Genomic DNA, 21,698 nt, shown 5'->3' on the forward strand with positions numbered 1-21,698 from the left:
CCAAACTTCTGGGCTAATAACCACTTATCAGAGAGTGCATACCGTGTTTGTTCTTTTGTGATTGGGAAAAATATTTTTTAAATGATAGGTTACAAATGTAGCTCAGTTGATAGAATGCTTGCCTAGAGTACACAAGGCCATAAGTTCCATCCAAGCATTGAATAAACTAGGTATGGTGACACCCACCTGTAATCCTAACACATGGAAAGTGAGACAGGAAAATCAGAAGTCAAGGGTACCATCAACTACATACTGCACTTAGGGCCATGTGGGCTCCTGAGACCCTTTCTCTAAAAAAAACAAAAGGGCAAGGAGGATGAAGGCAGTAACATGGCTCAGTCAATGCTGTGGTGTACATATATCCCACACACACACACACCATAATATTAACAGTAAAAATCTGCTTCTCAAAAAGAAGTGAGAGGGCTAGGGTGATGGCGCCATGGTTAGAAGTGAGTTCTGCTCTTCCAGAGCACCTGAGCACCTTCTCCTTAAATACTCCAGCTCTAAGAACTGGATCACCCCAGTTTCATCAACACAGCTGGAAGATGATGGAGCCTAACACAAACCCTCAGGCTGTCGGCCAGGAGCACACAAGACTTGTGCTTATACAGGGCTGTTCTTACAGGAGAGAAAGGAATGGGCATGTGTTCAGTAGCAGAGCTCTCACAACAGTATGTGGGCCAGCAGTTCTACTGTGAACAGAGTGAGTGCAAAGGAGATAGTGAGGCAGCTGGAGCAGCAGCAACAGCAGCCCAAGGGGTTGCTGTGGAAACCTTGAAGCCAAGCTCCAAGCTCAGTTTCCCTTGGTTGACTGTGCTTCAGCAAATAGCCTGCTCTCCTTTACAACCTAAGGGATACCAGCAGCACACATTGCTCCTTCCTCACAGAGAAGTCTGTAGACCCTTTTCATCACAGAGCAAGTGACTCGCTGCATGCCTGCCCCTTGTTGTGCTGGGAAGGAATACTTTAGGGAGCTTCAAAGAAGACAGAGTAATTGATTGCTACTTGGAGCAAATATCCCTTAAGCTGTTGCTGGACTGATAGAGAAATGGTTACTTAATTTTCTTCAAAGGATTGATTTGACTGTCAGGGGAAGTTCTGGGCCTAATTGAATGTACCCATTCACACCTCATTGCTACCTAACCATCTTAGTGTCAGGAGCTATGCCCTCCCCCACCCCACTGCCACTGCCCCCAACTCACACAGACACCCTGGTACCATTCCTTGGGATTTGACAGGTCTAGTTCCTACAGACTGTTCTTATTGACCTGTAGACTTGCTGGGACCTGGGCAGCCTTGCCACTCCAGCCTTTCTGGGTTCCATTAGGACCAGCAAGGCTTCCTGTAAGGTGCTCAGTGACTCCCACAGAAACACAGTGGGAGCAACTTCTGTCCATCTTTTTCATTGTGGAGTAGATTTTTCTGTGCTACAAAGTACCAACTCTCTCATGCTGAGGCAGATCCCCAAAGTGTCAGATGAAAGATCCAAGATGCTACCATGGGCCCAAGGTGTAAGAGTCCCCTGGAGGTAGGGCTTCAGCCTATGTCACTAAGCTTTGAGTCCTAGCATCTAGAAAGAGGTGTCAGAAAGTCACACAGTTCACCCTGCTTCCCAAGAGACACTGAGGAATGGAATACAGGTTGGGGCTAGAGGGACTGCTTTCCCAGTGCAGAGGGGAGCTGGGCCTGGGCACATAGTGGCTTGGATTCCGAGTCTCCAGGGAAACTGTTAAGAGTTTATGTCCATTCTTGGTGATTTGTCACCTACTGCAGCCAGCCTGCACTCCTGTGACAGCTAGTCCAGGTTGGGGATCCCCACTTCTCTGAAGGAAACAAGGCCTCTCTGGCTAACTTCAGGGGCCTAGGATCCTAGGTTTCAATCAGCTTGCTTAGGCTAGTGTAAAGGTTGGGCTACAGGTCACCTTGGGCTGAGTATCTTGACCATGTCCTCTGTGTCCTTGAAGAAAGAAGTTATTTAACTCTCAGTTCAGTTTTTGTTTGTTTTTATTTTTATGCTGTTTGGGGATGTGTCAAAGCAGTAGCTTGAGGCCTGGCATACAAGGGCTTTTGTCATTAGTGGAAGTTCTTGAGACAGAGGTCCCCTTTTAGACCATTTTGCATGTGAGCTTTAGAGAACATTCATAACTGGGAATGGAGCGGTGTCCCCACACTGGTAAGCATCAGTGACTCTCCATGTCTTTACCTGCCTCGTGCTGCCCATAGAGCCCTGCAGAGAGTCTGCTTAGATGGATGTGCAAAGGAGACCAGACATAGGCTTTAGAATCAGAGACCTTTTGGTATGCTAGCATCTAGGAAGGCTAGCTAAGGCTCTGCAGTCTTGCAATTCCAGATGCCTACTCAGAAGAGTCAGGGAACCCCTACCTCAGCCCCTCCTGACCTCTAATTAATGATGTGTTCTGAAAACGCATCCACATTCCTACAACTTGGAGATGTGCACTATATTGCTACTCTGAACCCCAGTCTTGCCTTCAACCCAGGGTATCAGATTGCAGAATTCCAGTGTCCTGGAATCCCACTGGCCTAGAAATCCTGCTGAGAAGGACTTCCTTGATTCTAAATGTAGCCAGAGCCACCAATGCCAAGAATTAAATTATGTACTGGCATCCATATTTTATTAGGAAAGGATCATTTAAATACAGCTAAAGTCAATCAGGCCCATTTACCATTCACTACTCAGTAACAAGCAACAGCCTGTCAGAGGAGCTGTGGAAGAAAGCAGCAGCCCAGGGGCTGGGGAGAGCAGTGCGTCAAGAAGTCCGGGTCTCCAGTGGGAGTTTACTTGAGTGTCCCTCCATCCTATCTCCAAATGCCTTTTCAGAGTCAATCACTGTCTTCATTCATGGTTTCCTGGAGGGACACCAGAGAATCTAACATGCAAGGGGCTAGTTCATCCTTGGGGCTAGTTCAACAAGGATGGAGGATGTGGAAATTTCAGAACAAAGGTCATTGGGGTTAGTTAAGTTGTGACTGGAGATGGGGGAAGAAAAGACCAAGAGTCTATATAGGCTGTGTGCCTATATAGTCACTGTCCTCAGACACACCAGAAGAGGGCATCAGATCCCATTACAGATGGTTGTGAGCCACCATGTAGTTGCTGAGAATTGAACTCAAGACCTCTGGAAGAGCAGTCAGTGAGTGCTCTTAACCACTGAGCCATCTCTCCACTGGCTGAACTCTTTTTGTTTTTTGGTTTTTTTTTGTTTGTTTGTTTGTTTGTTTGTTTGTTTTTGAGACAGGGTTTCTCTGTGTAGCCCTGGCAGTCCTGGAACTCACTCTGTAGACCAGGCTGGCCTCAAAATCAGAGATCCGCCTGCCTCTGCCTCCCAAGTGCTGGGATGAAAGGCATGCACCACTGCTGCCCAGCCTGGCTGAACTCTTACCTGAGGCCTTGAACTTGTGGTCCTCCTGCTTAAGTGCTTAGATTCTAGGTGTACACCACTGCAAGTTTTATGCAGTGCTGGAGATTGAAACTGGGACTTCCTACATGCTAGGCAAGCAGTCTTTCACCTGACCCACATCTCCAGCCCCTTAAGTCTGTTTTGCTTAGTGGGAAACCTAAGACTCAGTAGGAGGCAACTTACCAGGAGTCTCTGTGTTACTGGACAGGCTCTATGGCCCTGACCCCCAATCTCTGTCTAATAGGCCAAGTGACCCTGATTGTATACTTCATATGACGGCTCCTATGCTTCTTTTCCCCTTCCTACTTCCCATATCTTAAACTTCTGTTGGGAAATGGTTGTGCTTTTCCTGCATCCTACTTAAAACCATGAGACCTGAGCATTTGCTCAGTGGAAGAATGTTTACCTAGTATGTGTGAGGCCCTGGGTTTGATCACTTCTTTTAGAATTTTAAGTAGGAATGAATATAGCACAAAATTAAAATAAATCACTATTCCAATTCTCTTGTTGAGTAATGAATCTTCTTGTAGTTTAATAGTTTAACACAATAGCAGTCAATTTTGCCCATAGCTGCCCATAGTCTGCCCAGGGTCCAATGGGGATTTCTTACCTCTAGTCTACATGGCATCAGCTAGATGTCTCAGGCAAGCATTGGCAGGTCAAGTGAGGGGCAGGGGTGGCTGACAGTGGGTCTGAACCTTGATGGAGAGCTTGCCAGAGCATTCTGATGGCCCTACATCAGAAACTGTGATAGCATCATTTTTACTGGTACCTCTACTGGCCCTCAGGTTTAAGGAAGAAAAAAAATGTAGATTTTGATAGGAGAATAAAGTCACATCGTAAGAAGAGCAGATATGGTGGCCATTCTTGGGGAATATAGCCCATGGGGAAAAATCTGTGTCAGGGCTCCTTCAGTCCGTTCCAGTGCATGGGAAGAGTGCATCGTGCTGGCACCAGGCTTTGACTTGGTTTGGGCTGTTTTGTTTCTGTAGCACTGAATATGGAAACTAAGGTCCAATGGATGCTGGGCAGGAGCACTGAGCCACATCCCCATGGACTGGCAGAGTCTGAGTTAAGACTCCTAACTTTTTCTATTTCCTTTTTGATAAAAAGAGCAAGCTTGGCAGAGCATGGTAGAGCATACCCATAATCCCAGCACTTGAGATGCTGAGGCAGAAGTATTTAGAGTTCGAGATCCCTCAGAGCTATAAAATGCTGTCTCAAAAATCAAAAACAGGCACCTGGGGAGATGGCTCAGTCAAGTGAAGTGCTCACTCTGCAAGTCTGAGGATCTGTGTGTAGATGTGGATCCCCAGCATTCACATAAAAATATAAGCCATGGCATGCCTCCGGCCTCAGTGCTGGGGGTCCCGAGTGTGAGTCCACTGCAGGATGCCTGCAGCTCATCAGCTAGCCAGTCTAGGCCATCAGTGAGCTCGAGGTTCAGGGAGAGACATCATCTCATAAAAAGTTGGAAAGCAACTGAGGAAGACATTCAGCATCAACCTGTGACCTACACACACACACACACACACACATATACACACATACACACATACACATACACACATAATCAAACACACACACATAATACACACACATACACACATACACACATAATACACACACATGTAATATACACATACGCACACACATACACACACCCACATACACACATAATACACACACACATAATACACACACAGATACACACATATACACACACATAATACACACACATACACACATATATATATAATACACACAATATGCACATACATACTCATAAATACACACATACATAAATACACACATACACATACATATAATACACACACATAATACATACATACATACATAATATACATGGGTGCTCCTTATCACAGTCTCCTGCCTTTCTCCTTCTCTCCTTTCTCTTCCTTCCTTTCTTATTCCCTCATCTTTCTTCCTTTCTTTTCTTTTTCTTCCTTCCTTCCTTTCTTTTGACAGAATGGTTTTTCTACCTAGCCCAGGCTGACTCCAAACTCTTAATTCTCTTGCTTCACGCCAACCCCCTACCACTGTGTGGACTATAGGTACTAGCTAGCCACAAGCCAGTTGGTCACTCTTAAGTATGTGACAGCAGCTGTTTCCCACTAGACAGTTAGAACACTGCATGTAAGCTAAATCACCCGTGCCAGCATGATCTTGAGATTTTCACACTAAGTAAAAGGAGCCTCCAGGTTCTCACTTTCTTCTGAACATCCAGGTCCTCACAAACCCTGAGGCGGCCTGCAGCATCCCTGGGCATAGCTCTTGGCCCATGCGGGGGGGGGGGGGGGGTGTGTCCTGGGGGAGCTGACTGTTTTTCTTGGGAACATAGCAATTTCTGAGTCATAGGATATGAAACTTTCGGTTTTAATGAAGAATGCTAATTTGCCCTTCAAAGCAGCTGTGTTCATTTGTTCTCCTCCCAGCAGCCTTTGAGAATGCCAGCCTCTGTGTGTCCTCAGCAGCACCTAATCCTATCAGACTCTCTTCCTACTGCCTGCCCAGGGGAAGAAGAGGGTATCTTGTTTTGCTTTTGTTCTGGCTTCTTGTGATGGTGGGCACCCTTCTTGTGTCCAATAGCTGTCCCCATCTCCTCATCTGTGTCCTTCACTACCATTACATGGTTCGTCTTGTCCACTTAGACCACATGGATAATCTTGTGTATTGTTTTCTGCAGTGGCTTTGTGATTGGTTTATTTTTGAGCAGTGTGGCCCCAGCCCATTTTCACACACACAAAGTCACCTACCGTAATTTAACTTGACCTTGCAGTCCTCCTTCATCTTCCCATGGGTGTGAGCATGCTGTCATGCCTAGCTCCTTCAGTATTTTGTACTGATATTGTTTACAGTTATTGATGTGTGTGTGTGTGTGTTCATACATATGTCACAGCATGTGAGAGAAGGTCAAAGGACAATGTATAGAAATGGTTCTCTTCAGGCTGGAGAGATGGCTCAGCAATTAATAGCACTGACTGTTCTTTCAGAGGTCCGGAGTTCAATTCCCAGCAACCACATGGTGGCTCACAACCATCTGTAATGGAATCTGATGCCTTCTGGTATGTCTGAAGACAGCTACAGTGTACTCACTGAAATACATGAAATAAATAAATAAATCTTTAAAAAAAGAGAAAAGGAAAGTAAATAGTTCTCTTCTTCTACTATGTTGGTGCTAGGGGTTGAGTTCAGGTGCACTTTTCCTGCTGAGCCATCTCACCAATGCAGTGTTTCTTAAGGGAGGTCTAGATCCAACCCTTCTGCAGGACAGTCAGAGAGGGGTCCAGGAAAGTAAGGGAGATGAGCACTGAGATCTACAATAGGGCATGCTGGAGTGACTGGAAGTTGTTGGGTCATCTGCACTGAGCACTCTGGAGAGTCATACAGGGAAGCTCCTGAGGCTGCCATGCGCCTCAGCACACTGGTGCCCTGTGTGCTGGCTCCCAGAAGAGTCCAGCCCACTCTCCTAAAAGATTCAGATTCTGGGCAACGAATCCACTCAGCAGCTCTCCAGGCTCCTCCCAAATCTGAGACCTCCACGTAGGAATGCTCACAGCCCACACACTTAGGGCAATCTAGTTGGGGCAAGGCTCCCTAAAGTGACACCTGAGAGGCCCACGTGCAAATCACTCCAAGCCAGTACTTGCTTGTTTTCCTCCCATTGTTAGGTCTCTGGACTCCGCTTCCTTCCTTCCTCCTCTGCACAGTGTACTCGATTTCTTACGAACCGCCACTGTTTCCATGGGACTCCGAGGTCTCAGTGCCATCTCTGACCTCCACTGTCTCCATGGGACTCCGAGGTCTCAGTGCCATCTCTGACCTCCACTGTCTCCATGGGACTCTGAGGTCTCAGTGCCATCTCTGAGAGCTGCTCCACTTTGGGATCTGTCCTTCCTGTTTTCTTGTTGTTCTTTGTAGTGATGATGGTAGTTCTTTTTCCCTGAAGCCCCTAGGATAGCTCAGCTCTGTGGAACAGTCGGGCTCCACCGTGCCCCAAAAGCCCCAAGTCAGCATCTTTCATGATAGCCCTGACCTTCAGACCAGTTCTGACACAAGTGCAAGGATAGAAAAAGATGTACGGTCCTGAAGGAGGCGTGAGGAAGAGGGCAGGGAGAGAAAATGCAAAGGCAGAATTTGGGGGTCTGTGGTGGTATTGTTGTTTGTTTGCTTGCTTGCTTGTTTCTTTGTTTTGGGTTTTGAGTGGTGTGGTGTGGTTGGAGGGGTTGTTTTGTGTTGCTTTGTTTTGGGTTTTGAGTGGTGTGGTGTGGTTGGAGGGGTTGTTTTGTGTTGCTTTGTTTTGGGTTTTGAGTGGTGTGGTGTGGTGTGGTTGGAGGGGTTGTTTTGTGTTGCTTTGTTTTGTTTTGTTTTTGAGACAAGGTTTCTGTGTATCCCTGGCTGTCCTGGAACTCACTCTGTAAACCAAACTGGCCTTGAACCCATAGATCCACCTGCCCCTGCCCTTACCCCTGCCCCTGCCCCTGCCCCTGGCCCTGCTCCCACCTCCCAACTGCCAGGATTAAAGGCATGCACCATAATGCCTAGCTTTGTTCACATTTTTAAAAGTAGAAGATTCTCACTAAGGAAGTATTTTAAATATTGAGTAGAGAAAATAAACTCCACCTCTTGATAACTAAAAAGACAAGAAAGCCATGGAATATGGAATTTAAAATCCAAGGTGTAGGAGACTGGAAAGATGGTAAAGTGCTTGCCCTGCAAACATTAGAACGAGTGTCCAGTCCCCTGGGTATGGGAGGCATATACCTGGTTTTGGGTGGCATACCCTGAGGAGGCAGAGGCACATGGATCCCTGGAACTTGCTGGCCAGCCAGCTACATTTATTAGCCCCATATCCCAGTAAGAGACCCTGACTACAGAAACAAGGTGGGTATCTCTTGAAGAATGATACCCAAGCTTGATCCTGGCATCCATACCCACACACACACATATACACACACAGAAACAAACCACCAAAAGTAAAATAATATCAAGGTCAAATATAAGGCAGACCTAGAGGCTCAGGCTTTGCCCTAGCACTTGGGAGGCAGGGAGATCACCTTGAGTTGGAGGACAGGCTAGGCTACACAATGAGTTTGAGGATGACCTAGAATATAGCAAGACTATCTGAAAGTTACATATAGAAAGCTAGGATGAAAATAGAGATTCTTGCCATAGGTAACAAAGTCCAGGCAATCACATCTATTTGGGATGACATTTGCTTCAGGGACTATGACTGTCCTGGGTGTTTTATTCCAAAGAGGAGATGGAAGCAGAAAGCCTGTTTTAAAAACAAAAACAGGCAGACCTTGGGTACAAACTCAGCAGCCAGTCCCACAAGACCCAGAGGACACTCCTCCACTCCCAGGCACTCTGACATGACCAGGATCAGAGGTGAGGAGGACCCAACATCTGCCCCAACACCGGGAGCAACTGGGATCAGTGGGACCAGGCACACAGGAACTCTGCTAGCCCAGTGGCTCTGGTTCCTTCTGGGTCTCTCTGGGCTGGTGTCCTGAGCAGACTTTGGGCGCAAGCTCTGCAGCCAGTCCCACAACACCTAGAGGAAGCTCCAATCCCAGGCACTCTGACACGCTCAGGATCAGAGGTGAAGAGGAAACAAAAACAATAGGAAGTGACAATTACTTTTTCTTAATATCTTAATATGAAAATTAATATTATCAACATATCCTAATCAATTGAAATCCAAAAATATGAGGAATTAGAAATTTGTTGATTGTCATCCAATGGTCTCTCTAATTTGGTAATTGGAGAAATAGGTCCAATATTGTACAATCTATATACACTGTCAGCTTGTTTGTTCGTGACAGTGTCTGGCTGTGTACCACATAAGGGTCTTGAAATCTTGCTTCTCCTATCTTAGCCTCTCTATTAGTAGTATTGTTTATTTCATATTTTTACACTATACTATGGTATTCAGAACAGCTTATATATTTCAAAAGTATTTATATACCCAAAAGAAACATAGAGGAATAACTAGGGAGGTGGCTTGTAAGAGAACAACAAAGAGTGAGACTGAATGCTTTGCTTGATGTTTGTAACTCTTGTATCAAGTTTGAAGAAGAGGACTTTATAAGTTATTCTTTCTCTGAGATGAATGCTTTCCCAAATTATCACAGCTAATGAACCAGATTCTTAACCTCACCTAATGTCTGTGCCACCGTCCAAGCAGAACCATTGTTCATTGAAACAGTTGGTGAATGACTTTATGGATAGACCATCTTAATACAAACACCATTTCTTTTTTTTTTTTTAAAGATTTATTTATTATTATAAATAAGTACACTGAGGGTGTCAGATCTCATTATAGGTGGTTGTGAGCCACCATGTGGTTGCTGGGATTTGAACTCATGATCTTCCGAAGAGCAATCGGTGCTCTTCCCCGCTGAGCCATCTCACCAGCCCCCCAAACACCATTTCTTAAATGACTGTATCCTGTTCTCTGTGGGCTGAGAATAAAGTCACTCACTCAAGTCAAATAGCTTTGACCATAGCTGGAAGTCTGCATCCAAAAATCGTGCCTGCAATTCATTTCTTGGTGCATCAGAACTGTCAACTCTCAGCTTAGCTACGATGAAGGTAAAATCATTTGGTGATGTGAGAGTCGTTGAAGTACAGCCTTATTACAATGAAATCCAATGTCTAAAAATTGTTCTTATTTTAGGCTTGTACCACAGTAGGAGCCAAGATTTTTTTTTTCTTTCAGTAGGTTTTTTTTTTAAGTTTTATTGCATTATAATGAGAAAAGTTATATGATTTCAATTTATCCGAATTTGTTAACATTTAAAAAACATATTTTAAATAAATAGAATTAAATCACATTCTTGTTTTCTTTTTGTACCCCAACTCCTCCCAGAGACCCCCCTTCAGTACCTACAATATCTTTTTTTGTCATATTCTTTAAAATTTATAAAATATTATAACAATAAAAATGAGTATTGTAAAAGTTGTTTGATATAAAACAACAATCAATTTAACCATCTTATATAGATGCTTGTTTACGGCAATACTGAAAATATATACGTTTTTCTCAATATAAATTTTAAATAACTCCAACGTATTACCTGTATATTTCAAAATAATACATCACTACTAATATTTTCTTAAATGAATATAAATATATAAAGTGTTTTTGTTTGTTTTATATTTAGTAGAGCTTTAAATCTTGGCTCTTACTGTGGTAACATGATACAAGAGTTGGAACGTCAAGCAAAGCATTTAGTCTTACTCTTTGTTGTTATCTTACAAACCCCCTCCCAATTTAATTGGCTACATTTCTTTTGGGTATATAAATACCCAAAAGAATTAGGTGGAATTAGGTTTGTGTGGATTTGTTGAAAGATTACTTTCTTGCTTGTTCTAGGGTGTAGTTTTGCTCCTTATGTTGATGTTTTCCATCTATTATCCTTTGTAGGGCTAGACTTGTGGAAAGATATTGTGTAAATTTTGTTTTGTCATGGAATATCGTGTTTTCTCCATCTATGGTAATTGAGAGTTTTGCTGGGTATAGTAGCCTAGGCTGGCATTTGTGTTCTTATAGGGTCTGTATGACATCTGCCCAGGATCTTCTAGCTTTCATAGTCTCTGGTGAGAAGTCTGGTGTAATTCTGATAGGCCTGCCTTTATATATTACTTGACCTTTTTCCCTTACTGCTTTTAAAATTCTCTCTTTGTTTAGTACATTTGGTGTTTTGATTATTATGTGATGGGAGAAATTTCTTTTCTGGTCTAGTCTATTTGGAGTTCTGTAGACTTCTTGTATGTTCCTGGGCATCTCTTTCTTTAGATTAGGGAAGTTTTCTTCTGTAATTTTGTTGAAGATAATAACTGGCCCATTACCATTGTCTTTCTTAAAGTCCTGTATCATCATCATGAGAAGTGATTTTATATCTGAATCTTGCGTTTCTGGTGTGATGGTGTGTCCAGGACTTGCAATGGTTGGAGTATTGGGTTCTGATGATGCCAAGTAACCTTGATTTGTGTTGCTTATATTCTTACGCTTGCCCCACATCATCTGGTTATCTCTAGTGCTACCTGCCCTTGCTAAATCTGACTGGAGCCTGTCCTTCCTGTGATCCTGGTTGTGTCAGAACTCCTCAGAGTCAAGCTGTCTCTGGGATCCTGTGATTCTGGGATCCTGTGACCCTGGGCTTGTTAGAGCCCCTGGGAGTGGACTTTCCTCTCGGTGTTGTGGGAATGACTACAGAGTTTGCGCCCAAGTTCTGCTTAGGGCACCAGCCGGCCCACAGATACCAGAAGCAAACCAAGCCACTGGGCTGCCAGAGTTCCTGTGTGCCTTGGTCCACTGGTCCCAATTATTCCTGGTGTTGGGACAGATGTTGTTTCCTCCTCACCTCTGATCCTGGGAGTGGCAAGAGCCAAGATTTTAAACTCTACTAAATACAAAACAAACAAACAAAAAGAGTTTATATATTTATGTTCATTTAAGAAAATACTATTAGGGATGTATTATTTTGAAATATACAGTTAGGGGCTGGAGAGATGGCTCAGCGGTTAAGAGCACTGACTACTCTTCCAAAGGTCCTGAGTTCAAATCCCAGCAACCACATGGTGGCTCCCAACCATCCATAATGAGATCTGACGCCCTCTTCTGGTGTGTCTGAAGACAGCTACAGTGTACTTATATAATAATAAATCATTTTAAAAAAAGAAATATACAGTTAATATGTTTGGAGTTATTTAAAATTTATATTAAGAAAATATATTCCAGTATTGCTGTAGATGAGCATCTACATAAGACTGTTAATTGATTGTTGTTTTATATCAAACAACTTTTATAATACTTATTTTTATTGTTATAATATTTTATAAACTTTAAGGAATATGACAAAAAAGATATTGTTAGGTATTGAAGGGGGGGTCTCTGGGAGAAGTTGGGTACAAAAGGGAAACAAGAATATGATTTAATTCTATTTACTTAAAATATGTCTTTAAATGTTAGTAAATTCAGATAAATTGAAATCATGTTAAAAAAGAAAGGGATCATCACAATATGCAGAAAAAAACTAAAAACAAACAAACAAAAAAAAACAGGGAGAACATTCTGAAAACATTCATACAGAAGCCAGGTTTTCAGGCAACTTATACCTCAAAGATCCCACAGGAACTATTATATTATGATGGCCTAAAGAGAGAGAAGGGGGAAATTCCCTGCTTGTCCTCAGGCCATTTGGAAAGTGGCAAACATGTGTGCGGTAGAGTTCCCTTTACACAATACCCAAGTCCAAGTTTGTTGCCATCTGTGTTTGGAGCTAGAATGTATCCCCTTTGTTACTTTTCCCTGGGTGAGTAGACATATTTCTCTGCAGAGATACTTTTCTCACATCTCAAAATCATGAAACTGTATATTCTACCTTCTTTTTTTATTTAAAATTGTAATGTTTCCCACTGTCATAGCTTGTAACAAGTTTTGGCCCCAACCGGAGGGGTGGTAATCATACCCAAACCTGAACAGAACCTCACACATACTAGGCAAACTCTGCCCTTGAACTCCAGCCTTACCTAACTTCACATGCGCACAGTTTATGTGCATGTGTCCTAACAGGAGTCAAACCTACAACCTTGTGCTTGCTAGGCAAGTACTCTACCACTGAGCTACATCTCCAGACTCAATACGATTTTTACCTTAATTTTATATTGTTGTTGCTTTTCAAAAGCACATCTTAAATACTCTCTCATTTAAAAGTAATTGCAAGCAATACTGTGTGGTACATATAATAAAACATGCTCAGGCATGGTAGTCCATACCTTTAATCTCAGCTTTTGGGAGACATAGGCTGGTAGATCTCCATGATTTGGGGGCTAGCCTGGTCTACAAAGCAAATTCCAGGTTAGTTATTGCTAAATAGTTTCTCAAAAATAAACAGGGGTCTGACAAGATGGCTGAGTGGATAAAAGCACTTGCACCCAAGCCCTGAAGACCTGTGATCAATTCTCAGAGCCCACATCGTGGAAGGAAAGGACGAACTCCCTCAGGTCATCCTCTGGCCTTAACACACATGTGAGATGAGTATACATGCACACACATAACTAAATAAATCTAATAAAAGCAGTGGTTTTTAAATGAAAGTTCTTCTATTGATTTTAGTCCTCCCAGCCCACCCCACCCCCAACTCCATTCCTATTCCCTCCTCAAAGACAGCCATTGTTCAGAGCTTAGCTTAGTTTAGTGTTGTTATATGGGTTTATAACTTTTCATCTAATGGAAAACAGTCAGGATCAAGTTATTCCCCCATTTGGGGACATTTTGGTTTTTCTTGATTTGGCTAATCTCATTGAAAACATAAATGAAAGAAGGTGTCACTGGGTGGAACCCAGACTGGATTACAGGTGTGACTTAATGGCTTGTGATGTCATATAACTTCAGAGTCATTGGGGCAAGTGCTAAATAAAGCAGGTCTGAGTATAAATGTCAAGCAGAAAATGGCCCTGGAATGTGCTCAGGAGCCCCGTGTGTACTGCTTCATATGAGTACCTTCCCAGCAGCCCCTGGTTTCTGTACCAAGTATCCTGAGATAAAGGATCTGCTTCTCATTGTTCAGATAGAGAGCCATGGTTCAGAGGACTCAAGAGCCTGCAGATGGTCACACTCCACCTAGTTCAGTGTCCACCTAGTTCAGTGCTGGGTTCTAAGTTGCCAGACACTGAATCAAGGACTTATGGTGCTGTTGTAGGGAACACGGGATCTTGTTTTCCTGTCTTCACATGAGCAAAAACCATCATCATCTGTAAACTACCTTTGGTCTAAAAGAAACACTGCAATATTCCTGGGATTTGCTGCTGGGTGGTGGTAGTGGTTCTGGTGCTAGGAATAGAACCCCAGCCTCATGCATTCCAGGTGCTTCTATCCCTGAACTATACCCCAACTCAGTTGTTAGCTATTTTCACACTATAGTAGGTATACAGTACCTAATGGTTTGTGTGCTTTGTATCAGTCTCAAAGCAATCAGGATTGCTTTGAGAACACACTGAGTGGGAGGCTTAGAGAGGCGAAGAAACTATCCTCACAGAATTGGCTGAAGAGGCATCCAGACCCAGTTCTGTATGTGAAGAAAGCTGGACAGCTGAGCTAGGCCTTATTCTGCTCTCTCCTCCCAGATAACAGCGATTTGATCGCATGCACAGTCATCACCAAGGATGGCGGTATGGTCCAGCGGTTCCTGGCTGTGGACATTTACCAGATGAGCCTGGTAGAGCCTGATGTGTCCAGACTCGGCTGGGGAGTGGTCAAGTTTGCTGGCCTTCTGCAGGTGAGAGTCTAAAAACCCCAGTCTGTTTTCTCACTCTGTACACATGCATGCCAAAATGTCAGTTTTATACTCACTTGTAATGGCACAAGAAGTATGTGCACAAAGCCAGAGTGCTGCACAGAGAACAGCTAAGTCCTCTTTGCCAAAACCTTAATTTTAACACCTCTTCTCCCCTACAGGAGAAAACCCATTGCCAGGCTGGTCCTTCCAGATCTGCTTCACTGCCAAGTGCTTTTTAACGTAGCCATGGAAATGTCAATCAAATTCAGTGGGGAAGGACCACATAGTTGTACATGATCTCAGCATTCAGGCAGTAGAGTCAGGATGACATCCCCAAATTCAAAGACAGACCAGTCTATTTAATAGGTTCCAGACCATTCAGGTAGGTTCATGTAGCATGACCTGGTCTCAAAATAAAAGGGGGTTGGGAATGAGGACAGCATGCTGGGGTTGTAGCTAGTTGATATGGAGTGCTTACCCAGCATGCATGAGGCCCTTGATTCCATTCCCAGCAGCACATACAACTGGGTATAATTATACATGCCTATAACCCCAAAAGTTAGGAGATGGAGGCAAGATGATCAGACATTTAAGGGCAGCCTTGGCTACCTAAGGAGTCAGAGGCTAGCCTGAGCTACATGAGACCCTATCTCAGAAAACAAAACAGACCAGCTATGGTGATATACATCTTTATTCCTAGTACTTGGGAGGCAGAAATAAGCAGAGTCTAAGGCAAATATGGTCTACGAACCAAGTCCCAGGCCAGCCAAGGTTACATAGTGACACTGTCTCAAAAACAAATAAAACTTCACCAAGAAATATGTCTGCCATAAACATGTACAGACTTTCTTTTGACTCTTTAGTCCCTAAACACCTATTTACATAGCATATATATGTTATAAAGTCTTATGCATCATCTAAACTGAATTTAGAGTCTACAGGAAGATATAGTAGGTTATATGCTGATACTGTACCACTTAAAGTAAGGGACTTGAGCATCTATAGGTTTTGGCTCCCAGTTTGGTAGCGTTCCCAAAGGATAACTGTACATGAGTTTGAGGGTATGTGTAGATTCTTATGCTGTCACATGGCCATATCATAGACTTGGCTTTTCTCCTAGCTTCTCTTGGAGTGTGTCTAGCCATGTTAATATGTGCTTGCCTGCTGGGGTCCTTTTAACTGCTGTGTGGCAGGGCATGCTCAGCCAAAGCCCTCTTGATAATCCCAAGTTTTCAAGCATGTTGCTGTAAATGTGGCGTTTCACTTCTTTATGTCCCTGGGCAGGATTTCCCTAGGCAGATACCCAAGAAGTTGGAATCAGCTATTTTAAGAGTTCATAGCTTCTGCCAACTTCCTCTAGCACTGTTACCACAGGAGTTGATGAGCGCTCCGTCCTTGACCCTCTGGAGCACAGCAGGCCCCACAGCAGCACACAGCAGCTGGGGCTCTGTCTACAGCTTTATAAGTGTGATGGCTGAGTAGTTTCTAGCTGAGAGGGAATGAAACAGAGATCCCAGAGTGGAGAGCAGATTCCACTTCCTATCTCTACTGTGTCCTGTCCCTAAATTCCCATGAGCCTATCCCAGGCTGGAGCTCCCCTCCGCCCTACTTCAAGGAAGTCCCATTTCCTTGCTGCTCTGTTCTGGTTTCCAGAAGGCCCTGCTCAGGCTAATTTGATTCCTTCTCACCACAGCAGTGGCCAGCCAAATTGTTGCCTGCTCTCCATGGGGAGCACCTGTACGTGAAGCCACTGCTCCTGTCTCCTCTCCTTCCCAGACTCCTCTCTTTCCAGACCCTCTTATCTCTCAGTGAGGCTGAAGGAGGATCTTTTTTACCCCAAAGGGACTCCAGTGTGAAACACTGCCCAGTAGATGGCCTGTGCATCTTATTATCAAGGTACACCAATTTCTTTAGAACATAAAGTCAGGAGAGTGTTTTTTCTCTCTGAGCGGTTAGTGTGTGTCCTGTCGGACTGTGGAAGCCATGCGCCCCACCCGCCTCCTCTTGGCTCTCTCCTAGCAGCTCCTGTGTGTCAGACTGTTACAGTGAAGTTCCCTGCTTTTAGATTCATAATGGCTCATCTCCTCTGCGGCTGCCTGTGATGAAGGCATTCTTTCCAAAGGGAGAGCCGAGTGTGTGGCCTCCGAGCACAGCAGCCCCCGTCCTCCTGAGCCTTTCTCAGTGGCTCCCACCTCCTCTATCATGGCTGACCTTTGAGTCCATCTTCTGTCTGGTATGCTTTTATCTCATGTGCCCTTGAACTTTTGTGGGCACAGACTTGACACAGAACCCATCCTGAGGCTTTATGGGTACCAGTCCTTACACACTTACTCCTTGTCAATGTCTTTATCCCCTTCACACACAGCTTGCCCGAAGTCTCTGCCTAACAGTTCTAGTGGCCCTTTCTCAGGGACTGTCCTCAAAGATGTACCAAAGGACACAAACAATGGCCCATTTTGAAGAGAAACAAGGAGGTAGTATTTAACACGACACCACGTGATAACAGGGCTTTGGAGTTGTAGCCTCTGGTTTTCCAGAAGGAAGAATTATTGGAATTTGCCTGTTGTGACAGTGGTGGCCCTTGAAGAGGCTGGTGTACCTCTTGTGGTTAGGCATCTCAGGTCCTCGTGGAAAGCAGTATTAGCCATACATCCAGTAGTGCTGACCCTCACCTGTCAGGCCTGTACTGGTCTGTATCATCCTTAAATCTTTGAGATTTAGCCTCCTTCAGAACAAAAGCAGACTCAAAGTGCTCGTGTCCTTCTCCATGAGCCACTGACACCCCTCAACTCATCAGCCCCTGGGCCTGATGAACATTTTGCCTTTGCCTTCTCGCTATGCAGGACATGCAGGTAACAGGAGTGGAGGATGACAGCCGTGCCCTGAACATCACCATCCACAAGCCTGCCTCCAGCCCACACTCTAAGCCCTTCCCCATCCTGCAGGCCACCTTCGTGTTCTCTGATCATATCCGCTGCATTATTGCCAAGCAGCGCCTGGCCAAGGGCCGCATCCAGGCCAGGCGCACGAAGATGCAGAGGATAGCTGGTGAGTGACCGCAAGAGCAGGGACTCACCACCACAGGGCTGTCACCAGTTTACACTAACCCAGAAAAGTCCCAAGACAAGGACACAAGTGGATCAGGATTCATCATGCTTCAAAGACTGGGACTTTCCTGCTTCCCAGGTGTTTGGAATGGAGAAACTTTCCAGGGATGCATGGAAGAGAAGAGGCCTCTGTAGTAGACAAGAGGCTAGAGACAGGTGGCAGGCAGTGGGAGACAGCTGGAACCTCCTCTTCATGATGTAACCCCCAGGGTATAGTCACAAAGTATTGTGGCTGCCCTCTGCCATTGTAGGTATGCAGACAACTCTTGGATCAGTTGGGCCTTAGCTTCCCATTGTACAGGGGATTTTTAGTCACACAGAGAGCAAGTCTGCAGAGCTTCCAACTCAGATTTCTTTGTTTGTTTGTTTGTTTGTTTGTTTGTTTGTTTAAGCTCTGGGTGAAGCCCAGGGCCTCACACACAATTTTTCTCACCCTTCTCTTTGTTCCCTTATCATCTCTTGGTGAGCAGCCATCACTCAACACTAAGTTCAGGGGTCATTCACACCTCACAAGGATGGTGGGGTTTGCATCACCTGGGCTTTCTTGGTAAAAGCCCTGAAATAGGTTGTTTCTTCAAGTCATGAAATGGAAGTCAAGGCATTGTCCTGGGGCAGGGTGAGGCAGAGGATTCCTAACTTCTCCTTTAAGACTCTCAGGTTAAAGCTGTGGCTCAGTTGGTAGAATGGTTGCCTAGTATGAACAGAGTCCTACATTTGATACTCCAACACTATGTCAAACCAGTTATAATGACACATGCCTATAATGCCAGCACTTGAGAGGGAGAAGCAAAAGACTTACAAGTTTAAGGTCATTGTCTACTATATAGTAAGCTCAATACCAGTCTGGGCTATGTGAGACCCACAAAAGATACAAATGAATGAATGAATGCATGAAAAACAAACAGATAAATAAATGAATGAAATTATTAGTGCCTTCAGCTCAGGCCCAAACAGTCCCTCTACTGTGGCTGCCAAGGGGATGTCCATCCCACTAAAAGGAAGAGCATTCTCATCAGGAAAAGGGAAGAATAAGCTCTCGGTGTGCTTCATTTCTGGCTCCGCAGTTCCATGCTGTGTGTGCCTCTGTGATGTGCGCTAGAGTTGTTCACCTTTCTTATTTCTCAGGTAGCTGAAGCCTGGCCTACGAATCCTCACAGGAGTATTTAGTAACGTGCAACGTGACTTAAATCATTCAGCCCTTGCTTTCAAGATTCACTCCCAGACTTTCCCCCGTAATGTGAAGCAGTTTCTCACTACTGGCATGAAGGCCAGATATTTCATTTGAAAATTGAGGATTGCACTGTAAAGTGGCTGCTAGCATGAATGCCTTGGATAGTTCTTAAATTGATTTTGAAAAGCTACTTTGAACTAATATATCACAAGAGTTGTTTAAGGGAAGATGACAGCTATGACGTGTAAGCACACACTCATAAATACAAACATATGCTTCCTTGTACACATATTCTCATAAACATCTCTAGCAAGATTCCACCACCCAGATATTAAAAACTCAGAACTAGGGCTGGGGCAGCAGCTCAGTCAGTAAAATGCTGCTGCCCAACCATGAGGATTTGAGTTTAGATTCCCCAGCATCCATGTAAAAGCAAGGTATGGCAGCATGCAACTCTAATCCCAGCCCTTGGGGATGAACACAGGGAACCTTAGGGCTCATTGTCTAGCTAGTTTAGCCCACTGGTGAGCTTGAGGGTGAACCAGACACCCATGTCAAAGATAAGATAAGGACGTGCAGGGAATTCAGGAAGTAACGGTGCTTACCACCAAGACTGATGGCCTGAGTTCAATCCCAGAACCAATCTGGTAGACACAAAGAACTGACTTACAAGTTGTCCTCTGACCTCCTCACATGTGCCATGCACACAAGGATGCCTGTGTAGTATATGTACATGCACTCAGATACACACCACACACAAACTAGATATAGAGAAACCTTTTTAAGATGGTCAGCATTGACCTCTGACCTCCATATTCATATGTACACACAACTCTGGAAAATCTGTATCTTTATTGAACCTATGCTGACTTTTTCTCTGTGATTACTCCCTGAACAATATAGGAAGAATTCCTTCCATAGTACTTTGATCATATTAAATATAAGTCATCTAGAGATGATTATCAGTAGACAGGAAATGTGTGTGTCATGCACAAAAACAATGCTATTCTTTATAAGGGACTTCATTACAGATTTTGGTATCTTTGTGGAAGAGTCCTGCAGATACTGACAGATCACTCATTTGTGTATTTTGTCTGTCTGTCCACGTATGCCTGTGCACAAACTTTAGGGGCAGACTTGGCCTCACTTGCTCTAGGATCTAAAAGTGCATGCAAAGCCACACCTTTGGGAAGGGTCTTTTCTACAGATTTTAGGTACAAATTGGCCAAAGAGTTAGACTTAGAACCCTGCCATCTTGGCCTGAGCTCCCCCTTCGTGTAGTTGTGTTTTGAACTTCCTTAGGGACTCTGTCATCATGCCAGTCTCATGCCTCACACTGTCTGTTTGGTTTCCCCAAGGGTCATACTGTCAAGGGTGGTATCACTCTGGCCTGTTGCCCAAATCGTAGCAAACTTCCTGTCCCCATTACTGTACTAAGAACAAACTATGGTGCGGTTTTCTTACAGCCCTTCTGGATCTCCCGATCCAGCCGACAACAGAAGTCCTAGGGTTTGGACTCTGTTCCTCCTCCTCCCAGCACCTGCCTTTCCGTTTCTATGAGCAGTGCCGCAGAGGCAGCAGTGACCCCACAGTGCAACGATCTGTGTTTGCATCGGTAGACAAGGTACCAGGTAAGCCAGACCTCCTGCTAGGGGCTCAGGCCGCTTTTCTGCCGAGCCTGCTGGAGGCTTTCCTCTCAGAATCCAGGCTGTTGGAAGCTCAGGCTTCATAGACCACGTGAAGCACACACCCAACCCGCAGTCTTGGCTTTCCCTTCTTTGTTCCGTCACTTGGGTTTGGTTTTCCAGACATCTCTTAAGTTTGTGAAGAAACTTCTCAGAATCAATGTTTCTTGGAAATTTCTTGGAAATACTTGACTAATTAGTGATGAGAGCTGAGGGTGAGAATTGTCTTCCTTCATCTGAGATGACTAGGAGATAGTGCGTGTGGTTCCTGCTCTCTTGACAAGGGAAGCCGTGAGGAAGTCCTAGTGCCCACAAGCCTTCTGCTGCTTACTTCTGGGAGCAGCTCTCCCCACTTCTGCAGCACTGTATCCAGCCCTCCTGCTGTGCCCCACCCCCCAAAGGGAGACTCAGTGGAAAGTCTGAGGGCTGAAAGAGCTGCTTCTTAAGAAGAGCAGCCTCCTTCCTGCTCTAAAGTGCTCTAAGTATATCCACATACAGAAGGTCCCACAGGCTGGGGAGGGTAGGGATGAATGAATCTCTTCTCTTGATTAGAAAACTGGTCAGGCTCTCCTCTGCTCTTAACACTTCCATGTGCAGGGCTACAACTTGAATTACAAGTATTATGAAATATTCTCAAAAGTGATTACTAATCTTGGACCAACAAAAGCCATGACAGCCTGTCTAAATCCAATACCTTGGCTACCTCTGCTTTAGTCTGCTTTCACCGTGATTTGATTTCTTTATTTCATGTATACCATAAGTGTATAATTTTTATTTATTTATTTATTTACTTATTTATTTAGTTTTGTTTTTTCGAGACATGGTTTCTCTGTGTAGCCCTGGCTGTCCTGGAACTCACTCTGTATACCAGGCTGGCCTTGAACTCAGAAATCCACCTGCCTCTGCCTCCCAAGTGCTGGGAATAAAGGCGTGCTCCACCGCCACCTGGGAAGTGTATAATTTTTAATCCAACAAGATTTGATAGAATGTAAAGAAGTCCCTTT

At 44.4% G+C, this 21,698-nt stretch overlaps 1 protein-coding gene across 11 annotated transcripts in view; it reads left to right on the forward strand.

Moving 5' to 3' along the window:
* Clec16a (C-type lectin domain containing 16A) overlaps positions 1-21,698 on the forward strand; it is a 216,460-nt gene that overhangs the window by 147,413 nt on the left and 47,349 nt on the right. For all 11 annotated transcript variants that reach the window (XM_031362484.1, XM_031362528.1, XM_031362522.1 and 8 more), the window contains 3 exons: positions 14,580-14,731; positions 17,575-17,779; positions 20,476-20,640. In XM_031362484.1, coding sequence (XP_031218344.1) covers positions 14,580-14,731; positions 17,575-17,779; positions 20,476-20,640 — 522 coding nt within the window. The remainder of the gene's footprint in view (positions 1-14,579; positions 14,732-17,574; positions 17,780-20,475; positions 20,641-21,698) is intronic.

The sequence above is a fragment of the Mastomys coucha genome, unplaced genomic scaffold (assembly GCF_008632895.1).
Source record: "Mastomys coucha isolate ucsf_1 unplaced genomic scaffold, UCSF_Mcou_1 pScaffold12, whole genome shotgun sequence".
Lineage (NCBI taxonomy): Eukaryota > Metazoa > Chordata > Mammalia > Rodentia > Muridae > Mastomys > Mastomys coucha.